This window comes from Salvelinus alpinus, chromosome 10 (genome assembly GCF_045679555.1).
Source record: "Salvelinus alpinus chromosome 10, SLU_Salpinus.1, whole genome shotgun sequence".
Classification (NCBI taxonomy): Eukaryota; Metazoa; Chordata; class Actinopteri; order Salmoniformes; family Salmonidae; genus Salvelinus; species Salvelinus alpinus.
In genome coordinates, this window is record NC_092095.1 from 28,458,438 (window position 1) to 28,471,623 (window position 13,186).

General features: G+C 45.1%; 1 protein-coding gene across 1 annotated transcript in view; it reads left to right on the forward strand.

Moving 5' to 3' along the window:
- The window catches only part of prex2 (phosphatidylinositol-3,4,5-trisphosphate-dependent Rac exchange factor 2), a 246,130-nt gene that overhangs the window by 36,426 nt on the left and 196,518 nt on the right, over positions 1 to 13,186 (forward strand). The window contains exons 3-6 of the mRNA XM_071328774.1: positions 1,885 to 2,007; positions 6,971 to 7,075; positions 8,095 to 8,196; positions 11,110 to 11,271. Of these exons, the coding sequence (XP_071184875.1) occupies positions 1,885 to 2,007; positions 6,971 to 7,075; positions 8,095 to 8,196; positions 11,110 to 11,271 (492 nt within the window). The remainder of the gene's footprint in view (positions 1 to 1,884; positions 2,008 to 6,970; positions 7,076 to 8,094; positions 8,197 to 11,109; positions 11,272 to 13,186) is intronic.

Genomic DNA, 13,186 nt, shown 5'->3' on the forward strand with positions numbered 1-13,186 from the left:
GTCGTCGCTGATGGGAGGGTCCTTGTCTGTCTGTGTGTGTCCCAAATGGCTTCCTATTCCCTACCTTGCACTACGTTTGACCAGAGCCTATATGGGTGCAGGGCTCTGGTCAAAAGTAGTGCACTTAGGGTTGCAAAGCTACCGGTAGTATACCAAAGTTACCGGATTCTTCAGTAATTTTGTTAATTAACAGATAATCTATGGCAATCTATCGTAATTTTGGTAATTTATTCTTGAATACATAATTAAAAAAAATATGAATATGTAGTATTAATTTATTATATCTGCCTCCGTATTGTCCATGAGTTTCTAGTAGATAGAACATATGGTTCAAGAGAAAATAGCCTAATTAATGAAAACAGCATCTCATCAACAATGGCATTATTTTCAATTAACTCTGCAACTCTTCCAACTATTGACTGTGTTCACAACTGCCACCTGTTTGACGCCAAAACATTGTCAACAAAAACATATTTACATAGTCAAATAAATACGTGTGTAAAGAAATATAAAGGATATATTTTTTTTAAATTGAGTTATTTCATATATTCTAGATACGATTAGGACACACAGAGGGATGTCACAGACACCTGTGATAATATGAAATACCCAATAGGGCCACTTGATGTCCTGTGATAGATGAGGTCTTTGAAAGATACCAACATTCTGGTACTGTAATGAATTTAGAACATTTACCCTCCCTTTGCAACTCTAAGTGCACTATATAGAGCATATGATGCTATTTAGGGTCAGACTCCACTCTGTGGGCTTTGCTTATTCTGGAAGTTAAACATGCATTGGCGGAGGAGCGGCCTACGTGTTCCCGTGTCCTGTGTTTTGGAACACGCTGTGAGAACACTGGGGGACAGGGGAGGAGTCTGGCGGACCGGGGGAACAAGGTCAGACGGAGGTCAGGGTTCTAGAATGTCTTGGTTGTTGCTAACTAGCAGCTGTCCCGCTGCAATCCGCCATAGAACCTTACCGTACTGGAACACTCCAGAGTGGAGAAGATACAGAAAGGATACAGATATGATTCCATATACATTCTTGATGTAAGAATCATGTCAGTTACAGGTTTTCTATTTCGGTCTCTTGGGCGTTGTATACTGTTGCACCCACAGAGTGCATAGTCCTCTTCCCCCTTAAGTTAGGGCAGTCCACCACAGGCACTATAGGCCCCCCTCCCCATCCACAATCAGACCATTATTTTGTGCTTAAGCATTGCCACATAAATGACATGAAAGCACAAAATAACCCAATCCCACATAAAGGCTAAGTTCAGCGTTCCATATGACAGAGCATATAAAATGTCTCTCCATTAACAATGTCTCCCTTTCCAGTGTTTTCACAAATGCTAATTTCCTCTCTCAACTCTAGAATTATAAGATGAAGTCAAGTCTGGGACTATTTCAAAGAAACCTCATCCGTTGTTCTGTGACTTCTGTCTCCCTCCGAGCCCCAGACAAATGCGCTCTTTCTCTCTCGCTCTCTTTCTCTCTCGCTCTCTGTCTCGCTCTCGCTCGCTCGCTCTCTCATCTGTCGTGCCCCAAAATATTTAAAACGTTGTTTTATCCCCCTAGTGTCTTCCCTCACGACTAGTGGACTGAAAAGAGTGGGTCTTTATGGTCCAAATATCTCCATATTGTTCTCTTGTCTACCAAGTTCATGAGCAGATAGCTGATCATGAAGGCAGGATACTGATCAAAGGATACTGTATGTGTTGAACTATTGGGACACACTCCTTGCCCTTGCTTGTCTAGCGTTTCTTATCCTAATGTTTCCATGTTTACTTGGTTATGTTTTGTCAATGTTTTTGTATGTGTACCCCCTCCAGATGTTAGTGTTCTGTCCCCTGGTGTTACAGTGTATTCTGTCCCCCTCTAGGTGCTGTTCTCTAACCTGGAGGAAATCCTGTCTGTGCACCGTAACTTCCTGTCCATGGTAGAAGAGCTGCTGCAGCCAGACCCCCACGCTCACCACGAAGTGGGCCGCTGCTTCCTGCACTTTGTGAGTCTCACAGGTCTCCGTATCGCTCTGTCAATCCATGCTAGAAATGAAGACCGAATAGTGCTTTCTAACCACAAAAGTATATCTTTTTTTATCACTACCCACAAAGCATTGCCTGTGCTTTGAGTCTCACAGGCTTCTGTAGCTCACTCACTGACTAGAGCAGTGATTCTCGAACGGTGGGTTGTGTCTGATTCCATCTGGGAGGCAGCTTAAGATGAGATCAGAAATATTGTTGATCAGTCTTTTTTTAAAATCCGGGTCACAATACAATTGAAAATGCTTTAGATGAGTCGCAGCTCGAACAAGTTAGAGAGTTCCTTTGGTGCAGGCAGCTATTCTGGCTGACGCGAAGGAGTTTCAAACCCTGTCTTAACCAGGCCCATTCTCTCCGAGTGGGCTAATCTCTCTGGCTGCGTCCCAAATGGCATCCTATTTCTTTTCTAGTGCACTACTGGTGACCAGGGCCCATAGGGAAAATTTGGGACATACTGCACCTATTACCCATTGTTTCAGCGTAGCCTAATCTCTCTGTGTTAGTACAGGCCAGAGAGGAAGATAAGATGAGATTCAACACTTCAGATTTACTATCTCCTGTGCAGGCCGTATACTGCTCTGATGTAGCCCCCCTGTCATAGATTAGATTTATCCTAGCTCTTTGATGCTGAGCTGAGCTGGGATATGGACCACTATATGATCTGAGGTTTCTGTAGGCCGTAAATCTAGAGTAGATGTCTGAAAGTTGACCCTCTCCTCAGTGAGTTACTATATTCTACTAAGGACCTGTAACAGGTCTTCTTCAAAGCTAGTTCTCCTCAAAGTTACACCATGACAGGGATGGGTTTTAACAGGTGACAAACTGTTTTTACATTTATTTACAGTTGAAGTCGGAAGTTTACATACACTTAGGTTGGAGTCATTAAAACTCGTTTTTCAACCACTCCACAAATTTCTTGTTAACAAACTATTGTTTTGGCAAGTCCGTCAGGACAAGTTATTTTTCCAACAATTGTTTACAGACAGATTTATTTCACTTATTATTCACTGTATCACAATTCCAGTGGGTCAGAAGTTTACATACACTAAGTTGACTGTGCCTTTAAACAGCTTGGCAAATTCCAGATAATGATGTCATGGCTTTCTGTAGGCTAATTGACATCATTTGAGTCAACTGGAGGTGTACCTGTGGATGTATTTCAAGGCCTACCTTCAAACTCAGTGCCTCTTTGCTTGACATCATGGGAAAATCAAAAGAAATCAGCCAAGACCTCAGAAAAAAATTGTAGACCTCCACAAGTCTGGTTCATCCTTGGGAGCAATTTCCAAACGGCTGAAGGTACCACGTTCATCTGTACAAACAATAGTACTCAAGTATAAACACCATGGGACCACGCAGCCGTCATACCGCTCCTAGAGATGAATGTACTGTGGTGTGAAAAGTGCAAATCAATCCCAGAACAGCAAAGGACCTTGTGAAGATGCTGGAGTAAAAAGGTACAAAAGTATCTATATCCACAGTAAAACAAGTCCTGTATCGACATAACCTGAAAGGCCGCTCAGCAAGGAAGAAGCCACTGCTCCAAAACCACCATAAAAAAGCCAGACTACGGTTTGCAACTGCACATGGAGAAAAAGATTGTACTTTTTGGAGAAATGTCCTCTGGTCTGATGAAACAAAAATAGAACTGTTTGGCCATAATGACAATTGTTATGTTTGGAGGAGAAAGGGGGAGACTTGCAAGCCGAAGAACACCATCCTAACCGTGAAGGCCGGGGGTGGCAGCATCATGTTGTGGGGGTGCTTTGCTGCAGGAGTGACTGGTGCACTTCACAAAATAGATGGCATCATGAGGCAGGAAAATTATGTGGATATATAAGTTGAAGCTTGGTCGCAAATGGGTCTTCCAAATGGACAATGACCCCAAGCATACTTCCAAAGTTGTGGCAAAATGGCTTCAGGACAACAAAGTCAAGGTATTGGAGTTGCCATCACAAAGCCCTGACCTCAATCCTATAGAAAATTTGTGGACAGAACTGAAAAAGCGTGTTCGAGCAAGGAGACTTACAAACCTGACTCAGTTACACCAGCTCTGTCAGGAGGAATGGGCCAAAATTCACCCAACTTATTGTGGGAAGCTTGGGGAAGGCTACCTGAAACGTTTGACCCAAGTTAAACAATTTAAAGGCAATGCTACCAAATACTAATTGAGTGTATGTAAACTTCTGACCCACTGGGAATGTGATGAAAGAAATAAAAGCTGAAATAAATCATTCTCTGTACTATTATTCTGATCTTTCACATTTTTTAAATAAAGTGGTGATCCTAACTGACCTAAGACAGGGAATTATTACTAGGATTAAATATCAGGAATTGTGAAAAACTGAGTTTAAATGTATTTGGCTAAGGTGTATGTAAACTTCCGACTTCAACTGTAAATATGTAGTTGTTTTACATTTAATTAATTTAGAGCGACTTACAGGAGCAATTAGGGTTGATCGCCTTGCTCAATGGCACATCGGCAGATATTTTTAACATTGTCGGCTTGGAGATTCGAACCAGCCACCTTTCGGTTACTGGCCCGACGCTAGGCTATCTGCCACCCCTATGACCTTGAATGACCTTGTGTACTTTCCAAATGGCACCCTGTTCCCTATATAGTGCACCACTTTTGACCGGAACTCTCTGGGTCTACTCTCTATATAGGGAATAGGGTGCCATTACAGACTCAGCCCATGTGGTATCAATGGCATAAGCAATGGTCTTTAGAAATCACCCTCATGGCTGTTTTGTGAAAGTCCAGTCATTTAGAGTCTAACCTGCATGACTCAGTGGTCACTCACATGACCATGGCTGATGATCATATGTCAGACTACCCAGCAGGGAGGCTACTGTGGTCTGTTCTCTCTCTGGAGCTATTACGCCTATTTCAAAGAAACCTCGTCCATTGTTCGGTGACTTCTCTCTCCCTTCGAGCCCCAGACAAATTATCTCTGTCTCTCTCACTCACTTTCCTTCTCCTCAGTGATTGAGGTCTCTTTCTGTACGACAGAGTTCCTAGAAAGAGAGGAATTGTGAAATCTCTCTCTACTTCAGCTGAGGGGAAAACCCTGATGGGATCTGAGTGGGAGTGGGTTCTCATAGTAGAATCTCAGCTCTAATCGTTCCAATATGGAATAAGTTATGAAAAACTGTTTTTGATTTCAACATGCTCTTAACATACTGCTTGTCAAAGCTGGTTCTATCCTCACCATTGGTCGAATCCTTACTTGAGGTCTGCACTAGAGGTCTTCACGAGTCCAAAAAGTTGGACCCGTTCCGAAATGGACCTGGGGCTTTCTGACCCGGACCCGATATGCATAAATTTTCTTTATATGGAGACCCCTTCTGAATGGACCCAAAGGCAACTAGACCCATTCCATATAGACCTGGTTGGATCTAGACCCAGTCCGATCCGGGTGAGGGAAGCAGCAGAAAAATATATATTTTTTAAGCTACTTTTATTAACCGGAGCTGATGGAGGGAGAGAGGTGCCGCTCTAGCAGGCGGGGAGGGGCCTTGCTGTGAGCGAGTAATAGGTTGAGCAGGGAGGAGGGAGAGACGAGACAGCAAGCAAGGGGAAAGGGAAAGAGGGATACCTAGTCAGTTGTACAACTGAAATGTGTCTTCCGCATTTAACCCAACCCCTCTGGATCAGAGGGGTGCGGAGGGCCGCCTTAATCGACATCCACGTCATTGGCGCCTGGGGAACCAAGCAGACTCGCGCTTTAGTCGACTAATAGCTGTCATAGTTAGGTTGTTTATCATCAAACATGATTACGTAATACCCTTCTTGACTGCATCAAACCAGCAGAAGCTAGTTAAGCTAGCCAACGTTAGCTAGCTAGGCTAACTGAGGCTGCAGTGCGTGTGCTTTCTCATCCTACAGTTACAAATAACAACAACTCCATTCAGTATATGAAGTAGCAGCCTACCTGTTCGCTCCTGGTCGTTGTAGCCTATCCTTCTCCTTTAACTTTTTAATTCTTTCATTTTAATTTCATCTTCCATTTTGATTTTAGATATCTCCTAACTTTTGCTCCACACAGAGAAAGGCTATATGACTGTAGCCTCTTGCCACTTTGATGACTTACGATTGGTCAACAACAAGCTACACGCTCCACTCTGGCGAAATGCAGGAGCGGGAGCATGAATGATAAAATATCTCTCTCGCTCTACTGCAGCGGTCGCGTTCAGATCCGTACGAGCCCTTCAGGATGTCAGTTAGAATTACACATACCTGAGACCTGGATCCTGACCCGCTCGGGCCCCGGACCGGGTCTCAGGTATTCGGGTACAGGTGGATCCGTGAAGACCTCTAGTCTGATTTATGCCATCGATCTGAAGATTATTTCGAGAATATAATGCCAATTGGGCCTCAAACTCAACTCAGGACCTTGAATCCAGTTCCACTGCATGTTTTTATCGTTCCCCTCTAATCAAGGACTGATTTACTTGTTTGCAATGAATTATCAGGTAGAACAGAAAACCAACAGGCTCCGGACCTTGTAGTGTAAGAGTACCCCTGCCATAGGGCATCTATTTATGCGCATTGATCTGAAGTTAGGATGTGGCCCTCCATTCATTTTGGTTTAGTATGAGAACCCATAGAGGTTTGATCTGAGTAGCTGTAGACTGTGCTGCTCGGTAGTAATGATGATTTATAGGCCATGTCTCTGTGCAGTATCCCTCAGAGAGAAAGACTAGGGTGTTACGAGCATGTGAAGTCATGGGAAGAGGGGTTTGTCACGACGCATACATGTGGCTTCAACATCGACGACAGGATAGGGCAACATGTCCTCTCTCTCTCACTCCCTTTCTCTCACTCTCTGTCTCTGTCTTTCTCTGTCTCTCTGTCTTTCTCTCTCTCTCTCTGTCTTTCTGTCTCTCTCTCTTTCTCTCGTCCCTCTCGTCTTCTCTCTCCAGAGGAGTGGTTTTCAGATCTACGATGAGTACTGTGGGAACCATGAGAAAGCTCAGAGATTGCTGCTGGAACTCAACAAAATCAGGACCGTCAGAACATGCTTACTGGTGAGGAACCGTGTGTGTGTGTGTGTGTGTGTGTGTGTGTGTGTGTGTGTGTGTGTGTGTGTGTGTGTGTGTGTGTGTGTGTGTGTGTGTGTGTGTGTGTGTGTGTGTGTGTGTGTGTGTGTGTGTGTGTGTGTGTGTGTGTGTGTGTGTGTGTGTGTGTGTGTGTGTGTGTGTGTGTGTGTGTGTGTGTGTGTGTGTGTGTGTGTGTGTGTGTGAGAGATCTTTCCGGCCTCTCATTTCACTCAGTGTGTGCTGTTTAAGGTTTTTCTCCATGCTATACACATATCCCTCCGGGCTTTATGGGTAATGTAATGCTACTCCTTCTCACCCCTCCTTCTCACCCCTCCTCACAACCGTATCACTCCATACATTCACTCCTGTTATAAGAGCTCTATAAAAACCCTGGGACCTACAGCAGTGTCCGCCTTCGGGAAGATACTCTATCTCAAAAAAACACATTCGCTTCAACCACATACATCTGCAGAGTCATGTTGTTGTATTGTAGAGGGCTATTTCTGGTAATTGATCATTCATATGAGAAGTACACACATTTCGGCTGTAAGTGGAAGGTGAGCTCTATATGATTGAGCGTTGTTTTTGAACCCGGCTCCCAGCAGGGAGAGGGTGTGTGTGTGTGTGTGTCTATCCCACTCTGGGATAAAAGCCCACTCTGGGATAAAAAGCCTTGGCTTGCCCCCCTAACCTCCAGAACTCCAGTCAACCTTTGCCCTACTGGATTGCCCACTGACTGAAAGCCTGTCCAGTGTTTTATGTAGTGAGAAGGATGTAATTTAACACTATTTCACAACCATTAACAAAAGAGAATGAGGTTACCCCCCCCCCCCCCCCCAACCCCTGTAGGTTACCCTCTAACCTCCCCTCAACCCCTGGAGGTTACCCTCTAACCTCCCCTCAACCCTGGCCTGTGGCCACGTTGATCGTTTAAAATAAACAGAGGGGAGGTGAACAGGTGACTGATACTAATGTCCACATCTAATCGTCTCCTTTGCTCCTGTTAGAACTGTATGTTGCTGGGGGGCCGGAAGAATACAGAGGTTCCATTGGAGGGCTACCTGGTCGCTCCCATTCAGAGGATCTGCAAGTACCCACTGCTGCTCAGGGTGAGTCCTGTATGGCCCTATCTGGATCACAGCCCCTCGTCCTTCTTGATTCGTGGTCATCAGAGCTGTCCTGTCTTATTCATCTAAGCCTCCCTCTATATGGAACGCTTGGTTGTCACGTCCTGTACGCGCGCGCACACACACACACACACACACACACACACACACACACACACACACACACACACACACACACACACACACACACACACACACACACACACACACACACACACACACACACACACACACACACACACACACACACACACACACACACACACACACACACACACACACACACACAGTCTCTTCTTCTCTCCTACAACAGGCAGACAGTATTAGGCACGCCAGCCTTAACAGCACATGCCACTGCCCCGGACCCCCACAAATCCACAATCCCCAGACTCGGCCCTTTAACACACTTCAGTCATACTCCATCTTCATAGTCGATGTTTACCTTAGCCCACGTTAAAAGTGTGTGTGAAACAAAACTCTGTTTGAAACGCTGCTAGCGTCCTGCGCTGTCTAACTTCATGAATCTAGTTTAGATCTATGAATTCACACCGAGTGTAATCTAAACAGCCACCGGCACGAGAACCTAGATGGTAGATGTAGCAATAATCTCAGGCGTAATCTGATTCTCTGTCATTTGAAGTCTTACAGCTGGAACTGCCCAGGCGTTCTCTCTCAGGCTGCGTTCTCTCTCAGGCCGCCCTATTCCCTATGTAGTGCGCTACATCCCTATGGGCCCTGGTCAAAAGTAGTGGCCGCCTTACATCGGGAATAGGGTGCTATTTGGGACTCAACCTGTCTCCCTGTGTAAATAGCAGCGATAAAGATCGCTGGTTGTACAGTAGAAACTATCCAGAGACCCTATATCTAAACAGCCGTCAGTATCTGACAGGCCAGGACTGTGTTTAGACTAGACAGATTTCCATCTCCTCCACCAGACTGGGTCATGCAATAGCCGGTAGTGATGTGCAGTCTGCGAACGATTCGTTCTTCTTGAATGACTCTTTTTACTGACTCGAGTTATGATTCGTTTTTCCGAGTGACTCGTTCATTTTAGTTGTTTTGATTTTGCTGGCCGCAATGATTTTTATTTGATTTAAAATTGTATTATTATACTTTTTTAATGTACTTTTTGTACCTTTTTCTCCCCAATTTCGTGATATCCAATTGGTAGTTACAGTCTTGTCTCATCGCTGCAACTCCCGTACGGACTCGGGAGAGGCAAAGGTCGAGAGCCATGCATCCTCCGAAACACGACCCTGCCAAGCCGCACCGCTTCTTGACACACTGCTCGCTTAACCCAGAAGCCAGCCACACCAACATGTCGGAGGAAACACTGTACACCTGGCTGACCGTGTCAGCGCGCATTGCTCCCGGCCGCCACAAGGAGTCCTAAAGCACGATGGGACAAGGACATCCCAGCCAGCCAAACCCTCCCAATACCCGGACAATGCTGGGCCAATTGTGCGCCGCCTCATGGGTCTCCCGGTCACGGCCGGCTGCGACACAGCCCGGGATCGAACCCGGATCTGTAGTGACGCCTCTAGCCTTAGATTGCTGCGCCTCTTGGGAGACCCCTGCAAGGAGTTCTACAGCTGGAGTAATATGAGCTCCTCCGGGGAGACATCCTCCGACCAACAACCGTCTATCAGGTGTGCGCAGGCAAAATAGATCATGCTGCAGGCAGCATAGAGGACACAAAGATATGTGTAGAACTGATAATTGATCACATGGTGCAAGAATGACTGCAATCAATTGAATGTTATGTTGGACACAGCTTTGTAGAAGCAAAACATACACAGCCTCAACACTCGAATGAATCGTTTGGGTGGCTGCTGCAGTTCGCGAACGATTGATAGTCTATTGGGAAAATCTCCCTTGAGGCAGATTTGCATTCTGTTCACAATGTAGTCCGGTTGCGGTCGCAGCTAGACCTCGTTTCAAAGGTATCAATAAATCATCATATTTGTACGCCTAGCAATCACAAAATGACATTACTGTCTCAAATTAACGAAAGGAGTCGAAAGAGTCGTTCTTTTGACTGAACGGGTCAAAAAGGTCAGAGTCAGTAAAAAGAGCCGAACTGCCAATCACTTGTAGCCAGCCGACCCACCAGGCTATCTAACTGTTATGTACAGTTACTGTTGCCTTGCCTTGTCTGTCTGTCTGTCTGTCTGTCTGTCTGTCTGTCTGTCTGTCTGTCTGTCTGTCTGTCTGTCTGTCTGTCTGTCTGTCTGTCTGTCTGTCTGTCTGTCTGTCTGTCTGTCTGTCTGTCTGTCTGTCTGTCTGTCTGTCTGTCACTCACTGTTTCTCTCTCACTGTTTCTCTCTCTCAGTCTCTCTCTCTCAGTCTCTCTCTCTCAGTCTCTCTCTCTCAGTCTCTCTCTCTCAGTCTCTCTCTCTCTCAGTCTCTCTCTCTCTCAGTCTCTCTCTCAATTCAATTCAATTCAATTCAAGGGGCTTTATTGGCATGGGAAACATGTGTTAACATTGCCAAAGCAAGTCTCTCTCTGTCTCTCTCTCTCAGTCTCTCTCTCTCAGTCTCTCTCTCTCTCTCTCTCTCTCTCTCTCTCTCTCTCTCTCTCTCTCTCTCTCTCTCTCTCTCTCTCTCTCTCTCTCTCTCTCTCTCTCTCTCTCTCTCTCTCTCTCTCTCTGTGTGTCTCTCCTGGGATATTAGTCTGTTATGTACTGTAAATCAAAGAGGACTGTTCAGCGGAAGGGAGGGAGAGTGAGTGGGCACATGTACTAGGGGAAAGTTGTTGTTGCTGCATGTTTCCCACATCTTTTTTCAAATATATAAAGGGTTAACCTTTTAATATCTATCCTGACCAGGCTTTTCACATTTGCCTGTGTGTGTGTGTGTGTGTGTGTGTGTGTGTGTGTGTGTGTGTGTGTGTAGGAGCTGCTAAAGAGGACTCCTAAGAAACACAATGACTACTCCCTGGTGTTGGAGTCTCTGCAGGTCATGAAGGCTGTTTGTTCCTCCATCAACGAGGCCAAGAGACAGATGGAGAAACTAGAGGTGCTGGAGGAGTGGCAGTCCCACATCGAGGGATGGGAGGTAGGTTCACATGTACACTATAAAACAATATACCCTATAGTACACAATATACTATATAGTACACAATATACAGGTATATAATATATGCCATTTAGCAGACGTTTTTATCCAAAGCGGTGCGTACATTTTCAACATTTGGGTGGTCCGGGAATTGAACCCACTATCCTGGAGCCTTGCTCTACCAACTGAGCTGCAGAGAACCAGCAGTAGTACATCCATATCCTGGTATAGTAACCATCTAGAGGGATGGGAGGTGAGACATTATCATCTCAAACATGATCCTAATCATTATCAAACATCATACTGTGTTATACTGGAGACACTAAAGGAGTGCCAGTCCCACATTGAGAGCTGGGAGGTGGGTTAGACACCAGCAAATACAGCCCTTACAATATAGTGTATAATACACAGTGGCGTGTGTATCTTTATAATGACAGGGGATTACCAGGGCTCTGGTCAAAAGAAGTGCGCTTTATGGGGAATAAGGTGCAATTTGGGATACATTCAGAGTCACGGAGAGTCACGGAGAGTCACGGAGAGTCACGGAGTCACGGAGAGTCACGGAGAGTCACGGAGAGTCACGGAGAGTCAGGGAGAGTCACGGAGTCACGGAGAGTGCCCAAGACAAGGATCATCCAGTGCTGAAAGAAGGCTTCTTAACAACACTAGGCCCTTGTCAGAGAGTCAGCTTCATTATGAAGAGTCATGTTTTGAATACCATTGATTTTGTTCAGGTATGATAAACATGGCTGTGCTGTGGTTTTGATCAGTTATGATAAACATGGCTGTGCTGTGGTTTTGATCAGTTATGATAAACATGGCTGTGCTGTGGTTTTGATCAGTTATGATAAACATGGCTGTGCTGTGGTTTTGATCAGTTATGATAAACATGGCTGTGCTGTGGTTTTGATCAGTTATGATAAACATGGCTGTGCTGTGGTTTTGATCAGTTATGATAAACATGGCTGTGCTGTGGTTTTGATCAGTTATGATAAACATGGCTGTGCTGTGGTTTAGATCAGTTATGATGAAAGATGGCTGTGCTGTGGTTTAGATCAGTTATGATGGAAGATGGCTGTGGTTTTGATCAGTTATGATAAAGATTGCTGTGCTGTGGTTTAGATCAGTTATGATGAAAGATGGCTGTGCTGTGGTTTAGATCAGTTATGATGAAAGATGGCTGTGCTGTGGTTTAGATCAGTTATGATGGAAGATGGCTGTGGTTTTGATCAGTTATGATAAAGATGGCTGTGCTGTGGTTTAGATCAGTTATGATGAAAGATGGCTGTGCTGTGGTTTAGATCAGTTATGATGGAAGATGGCTGTGGTTTTGATCAGTTATGATAAAGATGGCTGTGGTTTTGATCAGGTATTATGGAAGATGGCTGTAGTTTTGATCAGTTATGATAAAGATGGCTGTGCTGTGGTTTTGATCGGTTATGATAAAGATGTCTGTGGTTTTGATCAGGTATGATGGAAGATGGCTGTGGTTTTGATCAGTTATTATAAAGATGGCTTTGGTTTTGATCAGTTATGATAAAGATGGCTGTGGTTTTGATCAGGTATGATTTACATTTACATTTAAGTCATTTAGCAGACGCTCTTATCCAGAGCGACTTACAAATTGGTGCATTCACCTTATGACATCCAGTGGAACAGCCACTTTACAATAGTGCATCTAAATCTTTTAAGGGGGGGGGGGGGGGGTGAGAAGGATTACTTTATCCTATCCTAGGTATTCCTTAAAGAGGTGGGGTTTCAGGTGTCTCCGGAAGGTGGTGATTGACTCCGCTGTCCTGGCGTCGTGAGGGAGTTTGTTCCACCATTGGGGGGCCAGAGCAGCGAACAGTTTTGACTGGGCTGAGCGGGAACTGTACTTCCTCAGTGGTAGGGAGGCGAGCAGGCCAGAGGTGGA